Consider the following 24,969-nt stretch of genomic DNA (forward strand, 5'->3'; position numbering starts at 1 on the left):
ATTTTTAATGATAAATTATCTAGAAAAAAAAATACAACTATGGTTCTTTTAGATTTTATTATGGATGATGGCATGTGAAAGACAAGTATATGAGATGAGGCAGAAATATTTCTACCAAGTTTTACGACACGAAATAGCATGGTTTGACAGCCACCAAAGTGGAGATTTAACAGCAAAATTAAATGAGTAAGTACGGCAATTGAGTAAATATCATTTGAAAATAACATTTAAATCAATATAATCCTAATTCTAATTTCTGAAAGGATATTTTGGTATTAGTCTGAGCAAAATTTAAAAACAGGAGAAACAGAGAAAGGAATTTTTGTTGCATTAACTGATCTGATTATGTTCCGTACAATTCTGGACAAGCAAAGACTGCTGCTAATCATAACGTGTCTTCCATTCTGATTGATGTTAATTAGACCTAGATTACGGATATCAAATTGTCCAACACACCCGGGACATGTAAAAATTCAAAATGAACATGCAAATACTTTATTTAAAATACCATAAACTTCCTACTGATCACAAGTCAAATTTAGCTAAAATTCGTACCGATAACGGCACAAAAGATGGAGGGAAAAAAAGAAATAGATTATATTTGATGAGAAAATGCTTTTGAAAAAAAATCAGTAAGCATTAAGTAATAATAATGAAACAATTTTTAAGAATTTATAAAGTAATCTTAACTCATACTTCCTTATTCTCTGCTCCGGTTCATTTTTGTTAAAGAAATTACTCCCATCACACTGCATAAGAAAATATTAAATATAAAAGTTTAAATTGATTCAACTTTTGTTTCAACAATCGCTTTTTTCTTGTTAATAATACCTAATGCTATTTTTTTATAATACTTAATACGCTGTTTCAAAAGTGATGATATAATGTTGTTAATGTCCTTTTTCGACAAATTAATAATGTGTACGTTCATAAATTTTCTTTATATGTATTAGTAAAAATAAAACTTTTAAGATTTTTCAAACCTTGATTGCATTGTTGATAAATATTGGAGAGCCCGTTGACTAATGACCTAATAGTCAATGGGCTGGCATTTATAAAAAATAATGTAATAATAAATAAACTCTTGAGATAATAAAGATGTTTAAAACTACCTACGGGTCACTCCGTATTAAGCTAATTAGCAGTGTCTTCATGATAATTTCTAATAATATTTATATAGGTTAATAATCCTTTCAAACGGATATCCAATAAGACTGAGCTGTACATTTTATCAACAATTCCTCATATTATACGTTTTTATAAAAATGTAACCTATTTCATTTCCCTTTGATTGTACTTTATATTTAGTTCAGTTACTTTGATAAAGAAAACATGTTTATAAGCATATATAAGACGATGTTTTTTGTCTTTTTTTAGTGATTTAGAACGTGTGCGAGAAGGTATTGGTGACAAATTCAGTATGTTAATTCAATACGCATCAACATTTGTAGCTGGTTTCATTGTCGGATTCATAAAAGGATGGCAATTAACATTAGTCATTATGTCCCTAACCCCATTACTGGCATTATCATCAGCCTTCATTGGAAAGGTAAACAACGACTACTATCACGCTTTAATTCCATCAAGCAGCTAACTCTCTAAAGATTTTTTTTTTTTACAATTTATTTTAAATTTTATTCATATTTTAGAAAAATTTCTTTTTAAAACATTAGTTTATATCATTTATTCTTAAGTTAATTAAATATTTTTGTTCCTTTATTTAAAAATATAGATGGTTTCCACCTCCTCATCTCGAGAACAGAAAAAATATGCTATAGCTGGCGGTATAGCTGAAGAAGTTTTGTCCAGCATCAGAACTGTAACTGCATTTAATGGTCAAGACAGGGAAATTAAAAGGTACTACATTCATTATTATCGAAATCAAAAATAATTCAAAACCTTTTAAGTAAAATCATATTAAAAAAAATACATTATAAACTCTTTGCACATTGTCCAAAAAATGAAAAAGTGATGACAATTATATCACTTTTATTATATTTGCTACGTTACAAGAGTGTAAATTATGTAAGTAGGCTCATTTACATTAACGTTTTAATGAGATTGAAGTAAGAAAAAGCTGCCATCTATGAATTAAACAGAAAACTAATTTATAAATTAAAATTCTGCTTAACGGAAATAAAGCTTCTACGTCATTTTGCGAATTTGCTTGGAGCAAAACATATTATCACTCATCAAGTTTCAAAATTACAGTTTAATAAAGAAGGTATAAAAATTTATGTTGAGAGCATAATTTAAACCAAAACTTTAAAAAATACCATAAGGGGTAAAACAAAAAAGAATAAAGAAGATTTTTTATTCTCTAATAAAAAGAAGAAAAAAAATAACTAGCCCTTTTATTCACATATACTACGACAGTGCACCCAGGGATTCAAACCTGCGTTCTCGGGATTAGGAGTTAGGCTGATTCATGAAATACCACGGGTTACGTGGTGATTTGGCTGTTTTACGGGAATCAAGCTTCTGAGTAATTTCCGAGGATTTGCATAGGGCGCATCCCGTAAAGCCCCATTATTTGGCCCGTAATTCGTTTATAAATTTGGGGCTTGGTGCGGTAGTTTAATACTTTGCAACAACATGTATGACTATGTTTCAAAATTATAGGCTAATATCAAGAGAATATTAGGTCCATTATCTACAATTAAACATGAGCTATATCCTGCTATTATAAAGGGAACATTGGCAGTACAATTGAGCCCCTTGTGCTCCAACTAATTCTTCTGTAAATCAGCGGCTTGGCCTCATGCTTAGGTATGTTGCAATAATAAATGTCGCCAAGTTTGATGATATTAGGGGGACCGGAAATTAATTCGTTTCGGAGAATTAAATATTCGTTAGTCTTAAAAACCAATTCATTTTTTTTTTCTCGATTCATTTTGAATCCGGCATTGAAAGGTTGTTGCTAGCAAGAATGAGTACATTATTGATTAAAAATGAACTCTTGATAGCAAATATCAAATTCACCGAAAAGACATTACTTTCCGGTCCCCTTGATAATTGGTTAATATTAAAGTAAAATGCAAATGCAAATGCTTTATGCAAATGCAAAGGACAAAAAAAAAAGATAGACATTACAATTCGGCCCTTTTTTTACCCAAACTAATTTGCTTAGAATTTTACACTTTACTCTCGTTCTCAAGTATTTTAAAAAAATAAATGTGGCAAAGTTTGAATAATATAGACGAATATAAAAGCGAAATATAAGCCTTTATGTATACTCAGAAATCACAAAGAAATCTTCCGAGACTTTCGAAGTCTGACAACGCATCGGTTTTATAACGTAAACTTAACTATTTTCCAACAAAAAAAAACGCGTGGCTCTTATAAAAAAGAAATACAGAACGTGACTTTAAAATCTTTTGTACTGAACTATTCCCTTTCAACATCACAGGTATTTACATCATATATCACAGCTGATTCTTAGGAAATAGATTATGAGTGTTCCAAAGGAAAAGATAGAACAGATACAACTCGAATAATCAATCATTCAATGTCAGAAAATTTCTCAAAAAAGTCACCCTTTTTTCATTGGTGATTCATGGAAAGAAAGTTAGCTGTTGAAGAATATAGTATACACTAAATTTATAAATTTTAAAAAAATTATCTCAAAAATCTTTTTTTCAGACATTTAAAAAAAAAAGAAAAAACTCCAGAAAAAAACTAATGTATTTTTTATTATAAATTTACGTTTTTCTGTTCGTTAAAAACACTTGTACTTTGTCCCTAAAAATGTAAAGCAAAAACAAGCAAAAGTATACTATTTTGTCGGGAGGTGTGGTTGATGGAAGGGCCATGTGGTGAAGATTATTCGCCATCTGCTTGTGCTAGATGTTGTATATCTCCATTCAAATGAAAAACACCGATTTTTGTAGACGAAGGCATTTATTCAACATTTTTATTTCATTTCGGTTTTGAGAAACATGTTCATTTCAGTAAGCGGTTCATCAATGCACAAGAGCCTAACTGCACCACGTGCATGCTGGATCCTCCCTGTGTGCTCCAGGGAGTAGATAGTAATTTAATTTAAGTCATTTGAATAATAATTGTTTTCTTGCTGAATTTACCTGATGCATCAAATAATTAGGAGATAAGGAAAAACTTATTATGGTAAAAAATCAACGATAAACTCTAGAGCACACAGGGGGATAAAAAACAAAAATTATCCCGCTGCTTAAGAAAGCAACCAACTATTCGAGATCCACGGGGAATACTGGTCTATCTCCAAAAGATAGCGTCCCCTCCCTAGCGGTTGCAAGAATCTCTAAAGACGAGCTATGAGTCGAGCCCTAGAGATCCTGCAAAGGCAATGAAGAGGGCGCTCCTGTTGGAGACAGCCCAGTAGGAAAAGTAAATATTGTGGTGATCCCATGATCACACCACATATACTAACTTTGAAAAGTAGCAAGGTACAAGTAAAAGCATTACTAGGTATGATAATGGGTATTTAATACTTATTGTTTTACTCAAACTATACTTATTTATGAAATCCATTTCTTTGAAGTAAACAGAAATGTAAAACCGTTATTAAAATAATCGCTGTTTAGGTTGGTTGTAGTGCATGGAAAATCATTTTCATCAGTGTATAAAGTGCTGATTTTTTTTTTTTTTTTTTTTTTTTTTGTAGATACCATGATGCTTTACTGGATGGTATGAATATTGCATTGAAAAAGTATAAATACGTAGGATCCGCATTTGGATTTACATTTTTAGTTTTATATGGATCCTACGCTCTCGCATTTTGGTGAGTTACATTTTATTATTTCTACTTCATTATTTGTATTTTTACTATCTTGTTATAAAAGTAATCATTAAAAGAAATAATTTATTTTTTTAAACGATCATAAAAAACTTTTATGGTAAAAATATAGTTAAGGGAAATATACGTTTTTAGGACTGATAAAAAAAGAAAATTTTGTAGATAATATAAGAGTACCATGTTTCAATTATCATAATATTTCACGTTGGCCTGTCTGGTATACTGGACGTGTAAACATGTTAAATATGTTAAAAATATTTGTGATTTCGTATTCCATACAAATCAACAACCGAAAATAATGTTAAAAAAATTTCTACTTTTTAACTTTTTATCCCTCTTATAAATTAAGCTTGATATGTATCTGATATTCTAAGTATTTGGTTCTCGTAATGGATGTCTCAGTTGTATCAGTATTAACCTATAACTGACACCAAAAGAAATTGGTAATATATATCTATATATATATATATATATATATATATATATATATATATATATATATATATATATATATATATATATATATATATTGTAAAGAATTATTGCATAGCTTAAAGTTATTATTTTTAAATATTCTTTTCGAATGCCCTGTATTTTTAATCACATTTATGAAGGTGTCAAAATCAGAGTGTAAAATATTGAACCAATACTTAAATTTATCTAATTGAAACTCATAAAAATAATTCCTAATTCGCTTGTTAAACGGTAATTCATTTGCTGCTCTCAAATTATCTTTCTTTGCCTCCTCATTTTCCACATTTTAATTACTTCTACTAATGTAAGGGAAATCCCTTTTAGTAATAAAACATTTTAATTTTTGCTTATTCAACTTATGAGATGAAACATTTTAAAATTTCATAATTATTGAAGTATTTGAAATTCCAGAAATATCTTGAAAACTTTTTAGATTCTAGAGAAAAATGTCTAACATTCTTTTTATTTGACTGTAAATTCATAGGTATGGTGCCAAGTTGGTTCTTGACAATAGCATGACAGCAGGAGATGTTTTCTCTGTGAGTATAATTTTTAAAAAAAGCATTCACAATTAAAGCTTCTTTAATTTTGAAAATGAGCAGTAATTTCATTAACTTCGTTAAACGTGAGATATCCAAAGGCTATAAGCCAAAAATATCGGAATTCTGTTTCCGTTTATTTCTATTTTGATTCTGTTTTTGTTAAATAAATTTTTATGTCTTGTTAAGAAAAAAAGGAAAAAAATTAGCCAGTTATTTTAAATGTTTCTTTTAAAATACATTGATATCTGAAACTACTCGGAGGGAAAAACGGCAAAACTACCGTAATTGTATGATTATGACATTTCTGGTAAAAAAAGACAAGTAAGTAAAAAAAAAAGAAGCATAATTCTGGTAGCAAAACCAAAATATACGGAATTTAAACCATTCATTTGGAAATTTTTCCATACTTATGATAACAACTTACCCAAAATTCTGGTTTTCAAAATTATAGTTTTTATTACCCTACAATTAGTAAAAATATAAAGCTGAAAAATAAATTTAATAAATAAATGGTTTTTTCCCGTGCTCTAGGGTATCATGATAAAATAGGGTATTTCCATTTACTTCTTTTTTCTTGCATTCAAAACTCTGTTCTGGTAAGCTATATGTGATGAAAATTTTAATTTTAAGCGTTTCATACATTAATTGTTTATTCATCATACGTTTTATTATTTTTTTGATAAAAATTAATATTCCTTATAAGAATAACATATTTCGCATGAAAATTTGATGTTGGTTGTTGTTAATAAAATTATATTTTTAGGTTTTCTTTGCTGTTATGATAGGATCCTTTTCTCTTGGAAATGCCATGCCACATTTAACTAGTGTTGCAACTGCAAAAGGCTCGGGTGAAAAAATATTTGATATCATTGAAACAGTGTGTTGCTTTATTTTATTAAAACTTTATAATTGAATTAAATTAACAGCTTGTACCATAAGATTAATATAATACTACGTCTATCTTAATTGAAGTCAGAAAATATTTGTTAACTATAAGATTAAATATAAGATAACTATGTTAACAAAAAATAAATACATTTATTAAAAGCTTTATTTGAATATTTACTATATTGCCTATTTCTTAACGTAGACGAACGTTTTAATTATAACAAATATACCTTGTATATAATTAATATATATATCGATAATATTGGGTCTACCGGAAAATTCTGACTGCGAAAGTACACGCTTCATTTTACAACAATGCAAACTAGTCTTTTTTAATAGAAAGTGGTAGAAGCCTTATAACTTAATTTTATTTCTTATATTTTATAACCGTCCTTAAATTACCGACCCAATTTAGGGTTTACGACTACAATTGTTCAACTCTGTAGCCTTGTATTTTTGAACCCAATCCATAAGACAAGGGAACTTCTGGATCAAGTATTGGGAGAAATTAGCTTTCGTTAAGGACTTTTTGATGGAACTAACTCACAATAGCGTTACATGGAGAAGAAAACCACGAAAATGTCTCTCGGTTAGCATGACGGCAAGGGCACTCTATCTCATTATCCGTCTACCACTGAGGATATTTGACATCAGCACTATGGTCGGTGCAAGCCTGATGCGGGATTCGCATCGACCAGCCATCACTGGGATTCGAACCCGGTTCACTTCATTGGAAGGCGAACGCTCCATCCCCTGAGCCATCCCAGCTCTTTCTAACTTAATTGTAATGTTCTAGATCAAAGAGACAACATATATAGCGCAAAAAGAGCAATACATGCATGTATTCAAACTAGTGACAGATCTATCGACACATCTGATATACACATCTATGGGTAAATCCTTACAACTTTGTTATGAAGGTACCTGTTGTATCATTGCATAATAGGGCGTATACTTTCTTGAAGACAATTTTCCGGTAAACCCAATAAAAGATTTTTATTTCATCATTTTTCTATTTTCGTCCGGATTATTTATTAGTATAATTCCATTTCCTTACAGCTTTATATGATGCATTTAATTTTTTTTCTAAATGTCATCAATTATAGTTCAAAAAGATTTCAAGCAATCAATTTCACTTAATTTTTACGTTATCAATATCATAACATCACCTACTATACATTTCACTTTTATTCATAAATGTAACAAATCAATTTTAAAATTTATTTTTTCTTTATTTGCTTAATCAAAATATTTTATAGATACCCAAAATTGACCCATATTCAAAAGAAGGAATAAAGCCAGATGCTTATACAGCAGACATAGAATTTCATGACGTGCATTTTAACTATCCGACAAGGAAAGGAGTTAAAGTAAGTATGTATAATTTAAAAGCACTCGCCATCTTGGATTTTAGGTTAAGTTTTTGATCTTCGTTTTCTGAGTGTTTATTGCTCTTAACAAACTTTTAAGGATAGAGTATCATATTGCATCATAATAATGTATAATAGGTTGCATTAATAGAAATATATTGTAAAAATATAAGAATAGAATAGAATTGATATATATTAATATAAATAAGTTGAATTATGTATATAAATAGAGAAAGGTGAGAATATGGGCTTAGTTTCATTGGATTATAAAAATTATAATAATGAATAAAATAAATTATGATCATAATTGATCACCTGATAAATTTTAAAATATGCTACATTTTTTTTCTGACAAAAAACTTAAACTGCAAAATTGTCCGTTATTATTGAGGGAGAGTCCATTTGTTTAAAAACTTGTTAATAAATATTTATTGAAAATTTTTAAGAAGTAATTATTTAGTCCAAAGTCTGGAGCATTCAAATCATACACAACACTAATATAAGGAAGGACAATTTGCGATTTTTTTTGTAATTTTTTGCAATACAAAACTCATTTGAAACTTAATTCATATGAAAGAATAAATGTCAATTTGTTTTAAAATACCCATATATGTTAAGAAATATTTATTGAACATTTTCTAAAAAATCTTGTTTAGTCCAATCCAAGGTTAAATCATGCCCAAGAAAGGACACTTTGCAATTTTTTTAAAATTCCTAATATGTAGAATTCTATTGAAACTTCTTTCATTATGAAAAGTAAGCGTCAAGTTGCTTTTAAAAGCCTTTACAAGTCAAACAATATCGATTAAAAAGTTCTGAGACGAACATGTTTTGTCCAAAATATGGTACTTTCAGAGCATGCATATCGAATGATATTAGAACACTTAATTTTTAGGAATCTCAAATTCATTTGAAATTTGTTTCGTATTAAAAATTGTATGTCAGTTTGTTTTGAAATACCTACTCGTGTCAAGAAACAATTAAAGAAAATTTTTAAGATGAAACTTTTTAATCCAAAATATGCTAAGTTTAGAGCATATATATCGCTAACATAAGGGAGAAACTTTTTATGCATTTTATATATATATATAATTTTTTACAATGTTGAAATCATTTGAATTTTAACTAATATTAAACATTTAGCTTCAATGCATTTGAAATACCCGGATGTATCCCGAACTTATAATTAAAAAGAAAAAAGAAATTTTTATACCAAAACAGGCTAGATTAAGAGTATACAAGTCGCAAATATGAGGGGGGGGGTCTCCGTATGAATTCTTTAATTATTTGTAATTATTATTTGTAATGTGAAATTTATTCCAAAATATGCCTCATTAAAATTATGTGTCAATTATTTGAACATATCCAAATTCTTTTTTGATTTTTAAGAACTTTAACATTATTAGGTAATTAAAATTATTAGTAGGTATTTTTTGCGCAAAACTTGTTAGGTTAAATCATTCATATCGGTAATATAAGGGAGGACACTTCGCACTCATTCTTACAATGTTTTGCATTTGTATATTACTTTATTATTTATTTTATTGTAATTTTATTATTATTATTTTTATTTTTTTATATTCCATTCTTGAATTAAGAGTATACAAGTCGCAAATATGAGGGGGGGGTCTCCGTATGAATTCTTTAATTATTTGTAATTATTATTTGTAATGTGAAATTTATTCCAAAATATGCCTCATTAAAATTATGTGTCAATTATTTGAACATATCCAAATTCTTTTTTGATTTTTAAGAACTTTAACATTATTAGGTAATTAAAATTATTAGTAGGTATTTTTTGCGCAAAACTTGTTAGGTTAAATCATTCATATCGGTAATATAAGGGAGGACACTTCGCACTCATTCTTACAATGTTTTGCATTTGTATATTACTTTATTATTTATTTTATTGTAATTTTATTATTATTATTTTTATTTTTTTATATTCCATTCTTGGATTTCAGTTTACATTTTTCACGAAATATAAATTTATTAATGAAAATATTGTTAAAAATGTTCTCTTAATTTAATTTAAGCAAACGAAAACCGATTTGAATAATGCTAATAGTGACAAATATAAATTTGGGGGGGGGAATTAAATATCAATAATTAAAAGCATATTTAGCTTTTCCTTTTCCTTCCACAATCTTCTAATTATTATATTGGAAAAAGCATTAAATATTTTCATATGACTACTGGGAAAAAGGAATGAAAATAAAAATGTGTGGTAAAACTTCCCATTTACTTGCAATTTAAAGTGTTTCAGATTAAAAAAAATATGCTTGTGCAATTATTGTGACATTTAAGCCCCTGGAAATTGATTTTAAACTCATTCTGCGGTTCTGAAAAGCTCGATGGAGGCAAAAAATAAGTAGTTTGTTATTTTTAAAAAATTATAAAAGAAATAAAAGAAAGTTCTCTATATTTCATATGTAAACATCAATTTATTTCGAAAAATATCTTAATCCTTAAAAATCTCTTAAAAATTAAATTTTGACTAAATAACAAGCATTCAAATGTTCTGCAGGTGTTAAAAAACTTTAGCCTTACAGTAAAGGAAGGTCAAACTATTGCTTTATGTGGAGCAAGTGGAAGTGGAAAGTCAACAATTGTGAATTTGATATTACGATTTTATGATCCGAATCACGGAATGGTATGTATTTTCTATTAACTTAAACGAAATACATTTTTAAAAGCTTCTAGTATTATAATTTCTATTTATAAATTTCTAAGAAATATTATTTTTATTGTTTGTAGTAGTTTATATTAATTAGTTGTGTTCTTAGGCTTAGAAAGCAATGCGTTTGAGTTAAATATTAACATGCATGTGTTCTGATTTATTAATTTATGCATGCACATTTCATTTTTATATCATTACTTTCTCTGAAATGATTTTTCGATGTTGTATTAGTTTACATTTATTTTATATAGATAACTTTGGGTAATTATGATCTCCAATCCCTAAATGTTCATTGGTTACGGTCAAAAATTGGATTAGTTAGTCAAGAACCTATACTTTTTGACGGATCCATTTTTGAAAATATTGAATATGGTCACCAGGGTGTTTCTTTTTCTGAAGTCGTTGCTGCTGCAAAGATGGCTAATGCTCACGATTTCATTATTCAACTACCGAAAGTAAGTATAATTTTTTTATTAAACTATTTTTTCTTTTCTGTTTTTGTATATTGCAGTTGAGATAATTTTTTTCCAATATTACTAAAAATGAATAATACTCGTAGTTTTTGCATGTTCTGCTTTTATATCTAAACTTTCAACATCGTGTTCTTTTCAAAAATTATTTTTTATAAAATGGTTAAAAATGCGCGAGTTTACAATTTGTTTCGGAATTATCTTTAGGCAGTTCAAATTTTTTATTAATTTATGAAACAGACATTGCAAGACTACAGAAAATAGCTTGTTTCATAATAAGCAATTTGCCATAATTAACTCTCTAGAGCTGCGAGGCTTCAGGGAATTGCCTCCTAATGAGATAACCCAGGTTCGAATCACAGCATTGACTGCTCAATACGAATTCTGCAGCATTAAATGGGATTTTTTCAGAAGTACTGGCTCACTTTTTACTAGAAAATTTAATTCTTTATTGGCATTTTCCAGGCAACGTAAAATACAAGTACAAACATTGAATTGCAATAAACGAAACCTTTCAAAATTTATTGTAAGTTTAAATACTATTGTTTCTTCATTCATAATTGTATGAGTGATCTTTTTCTGCAAATAAAAGACATAAATGAATGATTTGATTTTTTCCCATTTTATGTGGAGAATACTTAGAGAATTTTTTTCTTCTGCTGTTATTGTTCTACCTAATAATGCTAATATAATACTATAACATAATGAGAAATATGTTTTGGATGTTCTTTACTTTTCAAGTATTCAATAATTACTTCAGTGGAGTAATAAACAGCATTCACTGTTTTATATTCATATTTTAAGAAATATTTAAGACCGGGATAGCCTGGTTGGCAAGCGCTGAACTCCCATTTGTGAGAACGGGGATTCGAATCCAGCAAGTCGAAGACTCCCCGTGTAGGATGTGGTGACTGGTGCACGGTAAATCTATCGAGTCACAAAGTCCTCCATTCTCCCATGACAAATCAATACTATTGGGGGTACTGAATTGGAGATTGATTGTTCTCTGATCCAGGTTAAAATTACTATCTGTGGATGAATAAATGGATGTATGAATGGATTCATCCTATGAACTGGTGTGGCGTATAAGCGTGGCAGAAGTCGAATTCTTAGACATAGATGGCGCCACTAGATAAAAAGAACAATCGCACACCTCTGCCTTAGAGGATGACGACAACAACAACAAGAAATATTTAAGAATGATTTATAATTGTAGTGATCGATAAGTTTTTGACTTTCTAATTTTTTCATGTCAATTTATTTTTAAGGGCTATGACACTTATGTTGGTGAAAGAGGTGCTCAGCTATCAGGTGGACAAAAACAACGAATAGCAATTGCTCGTGCGTTAGTCCGCGATCCAAGAATACTTCTTTTAGATGAAGCTACTTCAGCGTTGGATGCAGAAAGTGAAGCAATCGTTCAACAAGCTCTAGATAAAGTAACAAAAGACTGCACATTCTTCTATTGCAAATATTTTTATAATATATACACAACTAGCTTTAGAATAAACACATTTTAAAGTTTTTAGTTAAAGTAATGAAAAGTAATGTAGTTTTAAATGTGTAGATAAAATTTGTAGATTTTCTCTGCATTTAAAATGGCTTAAAGAAAAACGGATTTTTTTTTTTTAATCAGAAAATTTTAGTGAAATACTGAAAGAAATATAAAATAATTGCTATAAAAGTTCAATCTCCAGTTTTTTTTAATTAAAACAATTACTGCTAGATTTTAAACTGAATGCATTCATTTTCGGCAGTTTAAAGAAAATAAATTCCGTGAATGCTTTCTTAATAAGTAAAATATTCTTATCAATTTTTCTACTAAAACATCAACATGCCAAAAAGTAATGTTTTTTTACATTGTTTGTTAGTAGAACACATTTTTATTTCTCCTTCCCCTTTTTTGATTTTATTTCCAATTAGATGAGCCTTATATTATTGCTCATACTTTCTATGCAGTTAAAGCTAAATATTTACTCTTAGAAACTAAATAAAATAATATTTTGATGCCAAAATAAAGGACCTGTATATTGTTAATACACTAAAAGTATTTTTCGTTAAAACTGTGTTTTGATATTAATGTTAAAATTATAAAAAATTTATAATTTTGGATTTTGTTGCTTTAACCAAATCTTTTTAATTCTTTGTTTCAATTACATTATTATAACATTATTATTATTATTATTATTATCATTATTCTTCTTCTTATTATTATTACTAAGATTACTCATTGTTGCACATTTTTGTTTTGGTTTTGGTTATTTTAATTGCCTACCAATAAAATACTAGCACGGACTTCTAAGTTAGTTAAATGCAAAATTCTCTAATAATAAAAATAGTTTTGTTGAATGTATTGAATGCAGATTAGTACTTCGACTTAAAAAAGTTATTTTTAATTGAATTTATTTTTAAATGTGCGTTTTCTATTAAAAATAATATTTACTACAATAATAGATAATCTCAAATAACTCCTCTTTGGGAAATTTATTTTTACTGATTTCTATAATTCATAGCACGCTATTTAATTTTTATTCAGAAATGAAATTCAAAACTAGTAATTTGCTTAAAAATTCATTTTTATTTTTAAAGTAAATATCATAAACTTTTGCTCACTGATAGGCCCAACAAGGAAGAACAACAGTTGTTATTGCTCACAGGTTGTCAACAATAAAAAATGCTGATGTTATTTGTGCTATGGAAAATGGTGAAATAAAAGAGCAAGGGACACACGAAGAATTAATGGAAAAACATGGTATATACTATCAGTTAGTCACTAATCAAGTATTTGCTGACGAAGGCGAGATTCATTCTTCGGAGCAAGGTACATTTCGCTTTTTTTTTTATTTTTTTTATTTTTTAGTTTCTTTTTGTCGAACTTTCAATTTCTAATTCTTCAATTGTAGGATTAGGAAAATATTTGAAAACATTTACACAATTTCTTTCACAATATTTGAAAATTTCGTGTTAAACAAATGGATGTCAGTAATTACACAGACATCCATTTTTTTAATTTTCTGTTTTGTACCAAAATATCATTTGTATTTTGTATCATTTTAAATCAAATTGGAATATAAGTGTTACGTTGATTTAAACAATCCAAAAAGGGTTTTCTTCCATCAAATACACTTTTGATGATTCTCTATAGCTAGATAACTAAATTTGCTAAAAATTTAATTCCATGATAGAAATAGTATTTGCTGCCTAATCTTAGCTCTGGTTGCGCAGTTTAAAACGTTGCTAACACGACGAGATTAAAGCTGAGGGTTTTCTCAAGCCCTATCATTTTACCTGGATCTAAATTACATGATTTTTATGGCATGGCAGTTTATAGATAGAGCCTTGAAAAACATCACTTGACCATGAGTCTATGTGCTCCTTTGAAATATCAAAATGATCAGTCTAAATTTAGATCTGTAGCTTCCTTTAAAACCTATTATAAAGCCAATTATAAAGTATAAAATATAAATCTGTAGACAATTATAAACCTATTACATATAAAGTATTATAAAGCCAATAGCAATCTTTCAAAAAAGAATTTATAAAGAAAAAAATTCTTTATTTGAAAATAACATACGAAAAATATGAATTCCAGGCAACAAACATTATTTGCTTCGGGACTTAGAAAATCGCACATCGCTAAAAATTCCACGACTTTGCCGCGCTGAATTTAGACAAAGGGACTGACCAAGCAAAATTTTTTCTGTACAGCCTGTAGTTAAAATCTTTACGACATTCCTTTGGGAAAAATCGCGCAAATTTTATGCAAAAAAGGTTTAAAAAATGAACTGGGCATTTATTAGACAATTATAAAAAATACGCTCTCTACACAAAGGGAAAAAAGTATGATCAAAACTACCAGAATATGATAAACTTTATAGTGTTTCTGACTCAATAAGAACACCAAAAAGCTCAGTAAATTTTACCGAAACGCTTTTGGAATAATTTTGGTAAAATTAAGAATAAAATGATATTTAATATTATGCGATAAAATATGGTGAAATTGGTAATATTATCCTTATATCTCAGAGCATGTTATAAAAACTATTTATTTAGTGAAATTTACTTTTCAGTTTAATATTTTTTATTAAATGTGCTGCTATAAGAACTGTAATTTTGAAAACCAAAATTTCTTGTAAACCGTTACCATATGAACTGAAAAATTATCAAATGAAGGATTTTAATTCTGGATATTTTGGTTTTATTAACCAGAATTATCTATATATTTTTTTGCCAGAAATGTCATTACCATACGGTACGGTAGTTTTAAAATAATATTTTTCTCCGTGTATGGATGAACCATATTATGTACGTTAAGAAAATGTTTGTTGATCGAAGAAGTTGATGATTTACCATTAATTGGAGAAGATGCTGATTGATGCATTTTCAGTTCTCCAGATGCCTGAGTGATGTAGATAATAAACAATAGGAACTGCTTTAATTTGATAAATAATAAAAATATTTTATTTCTGAAATATGGAATCATATAGAGCTCTAAAGTAAAAAAATGATTCACTTTTGTGTACACATAAATTAATAAATTTAGAAACTTGCCCGGAGTGTGTGGCTGCAGGGCTGTTCCCCGCAGGTCAACTCCGTCCACCAAGAAATCAAAAATGCAAGTGTAAGACATATGTTAGCACAGTTTTCGCCAAGGAAAGCTAAGGAATCCATGTATTGGCAATTAATCGATTTTAATCTATCGTCAAAGCTCTTTTTCTTAGCCTTAGGCATTCAATAGTGTTGGCGGGAAAAAAAAGCATGAGAAATAATATTAATGAAATTTTAGCCAATTTTAATGAAATCAAAACATTAACAACCATATAAGGGTTTTCGAATTCTAATGCTAATGTGTTAGACAGATATAGAGGGAATCTCTATAAATAGATTTAATTCCACACTCAATTTAAGGTTGTGGTATAAAAAGATTTCAGATTATATTAATGATTTTTATTTATTAAAAAAGGATTAAAGAAAATAATAATTTGGTTTTTAAATGCTAGGAAATATGTTAGGCCTATTTCCGCACGGTAATTTAAAATTTCAGTTGGGCAATATAAAAATGATAAAAATATTTAATTTTTTTTAAAATCTGGAACAAGCTTTCTGAGTCATCTGATACTTCATCTTAAGATTACATTTTAATTAGGGAATGCACGAAGTAAAAGTTTTCCATTGTCTTTTAGAAAGTAAAAGTGCAGCTGAATATTCGATGAGATTGGCTAAGAAACGTTCTAGTTCAGTACGGGCTATTCCAGAAAGTTTTAGATTACTTAGTCGACTTGAAAGCGAAGTTAAAGAAGTAAGAATTTCAGTTAATTTGTAACACTGTTATGATTTCGAATGATTCTTATGTCTGATAACTTTTTCATAAACTTAATTATTGGTAAAAATATTTAATAAAAAATGCTTTATAAAATTATTATTTCGTTTAGTTAGATGTAATTAAATTAAAAAAAAGAAATTTTTTATTTTTATTTTTCAATTCTTAATTTAGATTTATCTCAATATAATCAATGTAGTTGAATTTTTTAGATATTTTATAAGAAAATGGTTAGATGCCATTACACAAAATTGATAAGCTCCGTTTTTATTTGAAAATTAAAGAATTTAAACTTCGAACTGGATAATTATCATACTCCATCATAGAAAAACAATAAAACAAATAATTAAAAATATAAAGATAAAACTTTGAATGCGTGTACATAAAAACTTTTAGTCTGCAATTCGTAATTAAAGTCAAATTAAGTGATTGAACAAACATAAAATATTTTATAAATATATTTATTCCTAATAAAATTTTATAACTATTAGTTTCCTTTTTATTTATTTATTTTCATATCTGTTATGCTTACTTCAGAAAAATTTCATGCAGATATTATAAGTACCGAATAAGTAAATAGCGTCAAAAAGTATTTTAACGAGTCTTGCTTAAAACGCATTACAGAATTATAATATTACTATATTCTGTTTTACATATACCGTAATTGATGTTATAAAACTTTCCAAAATATAGAATAAAACGTATAATAAACACAATTTTTTAAAAACATTTTAACATAAATAAAATGTTTAGAATAAGATCAAATGTTTTTTTATGAGAAAAATTTTACACAACAGATTGCATATTGTATTGTAACACACTGTATTTTTTGAACGATACAATTGAGATTAAAAAATTTTCCAGTAAGATTAGTAACTAGAATAGATTAGAAAAAGTAAATCTTAATTGAAGTAAGACAAAATATAGGATAAATTGTAGCCCGAATGCTTCAATATGACGTGAAATAAATAATCTAATTTTAAATAGTTCCGTAATAATATTAAAAAAAATGTTGCGTTAAGTTAAACTACAAATTTTGCAGGAAAATATTGAAATTCCTACAGGATGGGAAATTCTCAGAAAAAGCAAACAAGAGTGGATGGAAATTGTGTTTGGTTTATTCGCAGCAGTGATAACTGGTATTGTAATGCCGGCCTATGCAATATTCTATAGTGAAATTTTCAATGTAAGTAAATTAAGCCTTAAAGTTTAAAAGCAACTTTTTGCAATTTATTTTTATTCAATAAAAATATTTATCTTATAGACTTTTACTATGACTGGAGAAGCTTTAAGACAATCAGCATTCTTTTGGTCCATGATGTTTTTAGTGCTTGCTATAGTAGCATGCTTAGGTTATACATTTAGGGTAAGCCACTGTCACTATTTTTTATTTTAATTCTATTCAACTATTTTATAAATGTTGAATTAATGGATTTTTTGCGTGACATTTTTATTTCTAGGAAAAGAGAATTTGAGTTCAAGAAGAAAGTTAATGAATAATATAATGAATGAATAATATATTAAACAAATAATATAATAAATAAATAGCATAATAAATAAATAATATGATAAACAAATAATATAATAAATAATGTAGTAAATAGCTATGATGGTGTTGATCGTCATTACTAATATTATACTGACAGTTGAAGAATCATCATTTACTTTTGGCCGTTACCTAAACATCTTTATTTGGATGTAATAAAATGATAATTGTTTAAAAAAATGAATAAAATCATTTAAGTAAAAGTTTGATTTATTAAGCAAATATTAGTGTATTAAAAAACGGCCATATTTAAAATATAAAAATAACAAAGAAAAGAAATCCCTTAAAGGGATCAAGATTCATTCTCCACTGCGAGAATTTTTGATTAAAAATGATATTCAACGGTTGGGACTGGTGGGCCCAAAAGGGCACCCCCAGTCGCCACAAATTTGAAATTGGAAGTCAAAGAATTTGTTCCCAACGGACACAGGAGCATGGAGAAGAGATCCAAGGTTGGCAAATTATTGAAATATAGCATAGCCAAAATAAAGCCAACCACCCATAATCAATATTAACTTTGAAACTATTTTGGCGATCGTGAATCGCCAACAAGACTGTGAAAATTAATATAACTATGTAACTGAAACATATTTGTGGTAAGAAATTTAAAAAGAAAGAGTTATAAATAGATTTTTGTTTTCGATTAGGCGTGACAGTGAATTAATGAGTCTGCGTTATAATTGAAATATAAAGTTAGCAGTTACGTTGATCGATAAGAAAAGAATAAAATATTTTATGTTCGCTTTTATAAAGATTAAATCGTTGATTTAATTTAAATATAATTCAACTAAGAATGATTAAAAAAATAAGTTTAAGTAATTAAAGATATTTTAAAAGCTAGGAAATATGTAATGCCAATTGTGGCATCACAATAGCTAAATTTAAAAGTCCCTTATTTTGTGCTTTTAAACACCTTGAAAAAAAATAATCAATATAATAAATATGTAATTTTGAGGGTTTCTTGTCTATTGTTTTTTAACACTTTCTTGCCTAATATTTATCTTAAGTACACAACTTCAATATGAAATTTTAAACTATCTTTTGAATTGCAGGACTTTTTAACTTGACAGCACAACTTTTTTGTTAGCTAACTTTTTCGTCGTATTTTTGCGCTCTATTGTTTATAATTGAACTTATTAAGGAAATTAGCGACTATATATTAGAGGCATAATTAGAGGTGAATTATTGTTTTATTTATTTATATATTTTTGTTTTGCGACTTGATGGGCATTTATGAAGAACTGAAAATATAAAGAAATTTTCTTGCGTTTTAAATTTAAATAATTAAAAAGTTTTTTTTCAATTTCTAAAAATTTACTTAAACAGTTGTTGTGTAAGAGTGACAAATTTGAATCAATTAGATTGAGTTAAAAAAACATTTCATGATAATTTTTTCTCCAGAAACAAATATAAGAAAATATTCCTCCCAAAGTAAACTCAAACACAAAAAAAAAATATAATAATAGTAATAATCTGGATCTTCAAAATACAATGTAAGAACTAAGATTCCTCAAAGCGGAAAAATGTTGAATTTTCCTCATACATAATTCTAGAACTTTTAGAAAAAAAGCTCTGCTTTTAAAATAAAAACTTCTCCAATTATTGATGGCATTACAGGGAATCTATTCAGAACTGCTTCAAGATTATCATTTTCTCTTTTTATTTTTATATATTGTCTAGTAACAAATTTAATTTAAAAGAAAACAAAAAGTAAAAAAAAAGCAAAAAAAATTTTTTTTTTAATTTTTTCAAAAATTTCATTTGTAACTTAAAAATGAATAATAACAACTCCACTTCTATTTATGAAGACAATAGGATTCTGTTATGCTGGGGAAAAATTAACTAAAAGATTGAGGACTAAGACGTTTATAAACATTCTCAGGCAAGATATTGGATGGTTTGATGATGCCAAACATTCTACTGGGAAAATTTCTACGAGACTTTCGACAGATGTTCCTATGGTTAAAAGTGTAAGCATTTAAAATAATTCCTTCTTAAAAACAGCACTAAAACTGAGCCTTATATCTATTTTATGTACAAAAACTCACAGAAGCAAACAATTTTAGGCTGGTGGTATTAGAATTGGATCAGTATTATCTGCAATAGTAACGTTACTATCAAGTATTGTCATAGCTTTTATATTCGGATGGAAACTAGCTCTTGCATTAATGCTTGCAGTTCCTCTTTTACTACTCTCTGGGGTGCTTCAAATGAAAACACTAAAAGGAAATCAAAAAAGAGATGCTGAACTGATGGCTGATGCTGGAAATGTAAGTGGCACATCACATATTTTTTTAAAGACTAATTTTCTCACAAAGTATAGTTTAGTTTCCTTTTGTTAAATCAATATATTTTTATATATTGATATAAAAATATATTGATATAAAAATATATTGATATAAAAATATATTGATATGAAAATATATAATAAATCAATATATTTTTATACATCAGTATATATTTGTTTTGTTAAATCAAAATATGTTTGTTTCTTAAATTAATATATTGATCAAAAAGATCTATATATGTTGTAAGCGTAATTTTAAATTTGGTTGAAATTTAATGTTTATCTCCGTTGTTACACTAGAGAATATATATATATATATATATATATATATATATATATATATATATATATATATATATATATATATATATATATATATATATATATTCTCTCTCTTTCTCTCTCTCTCTCTCTCTCTATATATATATATATATTGTTTTTTTTTTCATGCATGAGATTTTAGAGATCTTAGCTACTTAGCTACTATAGCTACTTTCGTATCTCTGATTTCAAATCTGCAATTAGTTTCTCTCCCCAAGCTACGGTGTTTTTTTTTTGTTTTTTTTCTTTAAATGGCATTTTTTCTGTATATTTTGTTGTAATGTACAAAGTTAAAAACGTTATATGTAACAAGGGGTCGCATAAATGTACCGATAAACTTTTAGGGGAGTTAGAGCACATCATTAGGATTTAAATTGCATATTAACCCAATCCCGGAAATATCGTCCGACTGCACTGGGGCCGCTTCCCTATTATGTACTGTTTCCTTGTGTGTGTCTAAATAGGTTATAATAGGCAAGCGTCCCTAACCACATGCGATGACATTTCAAGGCATATGATCTTATGTATTTTTAATCCTGATTATCTGCATTAACTAGCCTAGAGGTTTGTCTCAATATTTACGTGACTCCTGCTATTTATAACATTTTTAAACATGTATAATAGAAAAAAAACTCATTTAAAAAACTAAAAATCTAAAAACTACAAACTAAAAATTTCATTTAAAAAATGCAGCTTGAGGAGCAAATAAAATTTCAGATTTGGAATCCCCACACAAGAATCAAGAAAGATCAAGTATTTGAATAAATGCAACAAAAAATTTGTTCCTCAGAGTTATCCCAGATTTTTCGAAGCAAATAGCAATCAGATTAAATCATAGCTTCGTTCCAACTGTTTCCAACTCTATCACTACTTATTTTAAAGGGTGACAAAATAAATGAAGCATATTTGAATCAGTTACGTTTGACCCACAGTGAAAAAGATTTACTTATTATTCTGGAATACGACTGATTCTCACGAAATATGACAATTTACAGTCTCTTGCTCCAAGATCTAATACTATACTACGAAAAGAACTATTCTTTAAAATTTTAATAAGTAGCATTGCTGTTAGTATTTTAAAATGACATTTACTAGCATTGGCTGTTTTATCTATTTAAAAAATTTAATTGAATTTCAAAATGTTATTTTCCTGGTATGTCACAAACAATATTTCCAATAATAACTAGCTTCAAAACATTCCATAAATCTTTCAATATCTAATTTTTTTATCTCAACCGTTGTAAGCATTTCTAGAATATATGCGGAGGGTATTATTTATAAAAACTTTGTGGAAAATAATTTTTTTCTGTCAATAATTTGTTAGTCACAAGAAAAGTCTGTCATTTTCCTGGCTACTTTTATTTAGTGATTTATAACCAAAATAGATAGCGCCAGCAATCAATATCTTATGTTAAAAGAATGATTAGAATTCCATCCTATCTGAGCATATCTTATTGCAAGAATAAAGTACCAACTTTCTGGTTCAAAATCTATTTCAAAAAATGTTTCAAGGTGAGTAGGTTTTTATGTTGTCATTTTCCTGTCTACTTGAAATCATTAATAACATAAACTATTTTACTTGATTTACCTGAGTAATTTCAATAAATCCTGTTGCTTTCTGCGGAATGTAAACATCTTAGGTCGAAATGTTAAATTAAAGTAAAATTAAATGCTATATAATGGCAAATTATCATTATCCTGGCTGTAATTTTCCTGGCTTATGAATGCCGGGACATTGAAACAGTTATCAGAAAATTTTTTAAACATTCGAATGTAAAGGGAAAGCAAATATTAACCTAATACCAAGTTCATGTAAGTTTGTAATATGCTTGAATGTAATCAAAGTTATTTTTTTTATTTAATGATTGATTATTATACACAATTTTGTTCTGTACATATCAGCATCAAAAACATTTTTGATTTTTTCTACAGTGGATAAAAGAATTAATTTAAGCAATTCACGGTCCATCTAATGCAAAGGCTTAAGTTGAGTTACTTACTATTAGCTTAAAATCACTGTTTTTTTTAACTTCTAAGCTAATATGTAATTTTCCTGGCATTCAAAAAATTGGTGAATTTCCATTTTATTTTTTTCTTGAGCAAATGTTTATAAACAACACTGCAATCTGAAAGATATCAATAAATGTAACTAAATAAATTTAGATTGTTTTAAAGACTTTAAATTTGACGAAATTTTTTGTTCCGAATTGTCATGTTTCCAAAGAATCACCCATATACAGAAATTCATACACATGTTTCATTGTAAAACTTTTTGTAAAAATAGATAAAAAAGTAGAATTTTCTTTCTTAGTTTAAAAAAATTAGTAAGGATTGTAATTGCGAATTCTTACCTTCACTTCGAAATGCGTTACGTAAGTTACGTATCGCTACACTACAAGCACATAGAAACAAAATTATATAGATATGTTTGTCATTTTTAAAGCATCTTTTCATGATTCACAAAAGCAATTTTAAGTTCATTTTGCATCTATAAACTTGCTTTTATTAAGTGTCGATAAGTTATATTTCTTTAAAAAAAAATGCTGCCTTCATTTAAGCAACTTCCAGAACTAGCTTAAATCTAAGAATATTACTGAAATGACACATAATTAAATAAGTAAGCGCACATAAATTAACATTCAATTGACCATTACATTACATTGAATAACATTTAATTTACATGAATGAAATTTATTTTACATGAAATTATGTATATACTTTTCAGGTCGCATGTGAAGCCATCGAAAATATCAAAACTGTTCAAAGTTTAACTCTAGAGAAAACATTTTACGAAAGATATGTAGAGAAACTTTTGGTTCCATTCAAGTAAGTTCAGTTATTAGACGTCTTGGAATAATATTTCTCCGAACACTATAGTTAATTATCGACAGTCAATCATATAAAGTTATATTTCTTAAGAAAGAACCCCTTCTTCCCATTAGTAAATTCTAGATGGCCGTTTAAAACTGAGATGGGGGGGGGGAATATAGCAAGTCCTTTATGAGACCAAAATTATTTTCACGTTAAGTTATTACTTTTAACTGGGAACTGGCCTAAAAAAGAGTTGCTAAAAAATAAGTATTATATTCTAAAAATTAAGGAAATCTTCATATTTATTTTAATCTCTCATCTTTGCCTCTATATTTATTTTAGTTTGTCTGGTTTTATAAGTTCCTAAACTTCTAAAGTGTTCGGAAGATATTCGCCTGACAGTACACTGTCTTAAAAATTGGCTCAAACTTGAACATTATATTGCAAAAATTTATTAGAAACTTAAGGAGAAATTAGACTCAATTAAGTTTCTATTTATATTGAATCATAGAATTTCGGAAGAAAAGCTCGATAAAAGAAACCACTGCTCAACAATTATATGAATTTCTTATAACCGATTTGATTCCAGCCATTGAATTAAATATTTATTTGAATGTAAAAAAATAAAAAATACTTCAAAAAATAATTCATATGCAAAGTTTCTCTTGAAGTTTTGTAGAAACAACTCTCAATATGATGTGAAAATTTTTATTGTATGTGAGGTACAATTGCACAATTTAATAATATTATTATCTAAATTAGCGGGGCCACCCCTGCTCGTTGCCCTCACCAATCCCCAGATTAACTCCCCGCAATTAGAGCTTGCTTTACCCGCTAATTGGTTATTTTCATTTATGTCTTTAGTCCAGGTGTGTATGCATACTAATACGCCTTTTAAAATGAATTTCTTGAATAATGCAATATATACATCCTGTTAAGACTTTAATTGATAAATATACAATTAAATCAATGCGAATTCATGTATACAAAATTATAAATTTCGATGTTTGGAGACACAACATAGTTTTTATTCTTACGTAAACTCACAATACTTTCCTTTTTTACTGTTGCTCTTTTTTCCACTCTCTGAACTATAGTATCGTGAACTTAAGAGAGAAAAAGATTGGAGTACAAAGTACAGTATACTCTCGATACATCGAACTTCGATATCTTGAAAATCATGTCAAAAAAATATTTTTCCCCTTGGCATTACGTATCCACCTAATATAAATCTGAAATTCTATGTCGAAGGGATTCTTCTCGAAACCTTGCTATGTCGAATTTTTTTTTCAAAATAGAAAATAATTTTCTTTGCAGAAATCACAATGCAAGTTCATTGTAAACCAATTATTTTCTATTTAATGCATAATTATTTTTGTCTTACTTTTAAAAATATAATTAATATTGTTGCAATTACACTAGTCAACTATCATCATTACATACATATATTTAATAATAGTTATTCTTATGTTTCATGACTCTACTT

General features: G+C 27.7%; 1 protein-coding gene across 1 annotated transcript in view; it reads left to right on the forward strand.

The window, feature by feature from the left end:
- LOC139427037 (uncharacterized) overlaps positions 1–24,969 on the forward strand; it is an 82,106-nt gene that overhangs the window by 47,590 nt on the left and 9,547 nt on the right. The window contains exons 32-48 of the mRNA XM_071187423.2: positions 53–186; positions 1,378–1,549; positions 1,733–1,857; positions 4,643–4,759; positions 5,733–5,787; positions 6,554–6,667; positions 7,938–8,048; positions 10,576–10,701; positions 10,980–11,183; positions 12,467–12,637; positions 13,818–14,019; positions 16,382–16,497; positions 17,561–17,704; positions 17,783–17,884; positions 19,873–20,034; positions 20,131–20,334; positions 23,398–23,498. Of these exons, the coding sequence (XP_071043524.2) occupies positions 53–186; positions 1,378–1,549; positions 1,733–1,857; positions 4,643–4,759; positions 5,733–5,787; positions 6,554–6,667; positions 7,938–8,048; positions 10,576–10,701; positions 10,980–11,183; positions 12,467–12,637; positions 13,818–14,019; positions 16,382–16,497; positions 17,561–17,704; positions 17,783–17,884; positions 19,873–20,034; positions 20,131–20,334; positions 23,398–23,498 (2,360 nt within the window). The remainder of the gene's footprint in view (positions 1–52; positions 187–1,377; positions 1,550–1,732; positions 1,858–4,642; positions 4,760–5,732; positions 5,788–6,553; positions 6,668–7,937; positions 8,049–10,575; positions 10,702–10,979; positions 11,184–12,466; positions 12,638–13,817; positions 14,020–16,381; positions 16,498–17,560; positions 17,705–17,782; positions 17,885–19,872; positions 20,035–20,130; positions 20,335–23,397; positions 23,499–24,969) is intronic.

The sequence above is a fragment of the Parasteatoda tepidariorum genome, chromosome 11 (genome assembly GCF_982258835.1).
Source record: "Parasteatoda tepidariorum strain Cologne lab strain chromosome 11, Ptep-v5.0, whole genome shotgun sequence".
Classification (NCBI taxonomy): Eukaryota; Metazoa; Arthropoda; class Arachnida; order Araneae; family Theridiidae; genus Parasteatoda; species Parasteatoda tepidariorum.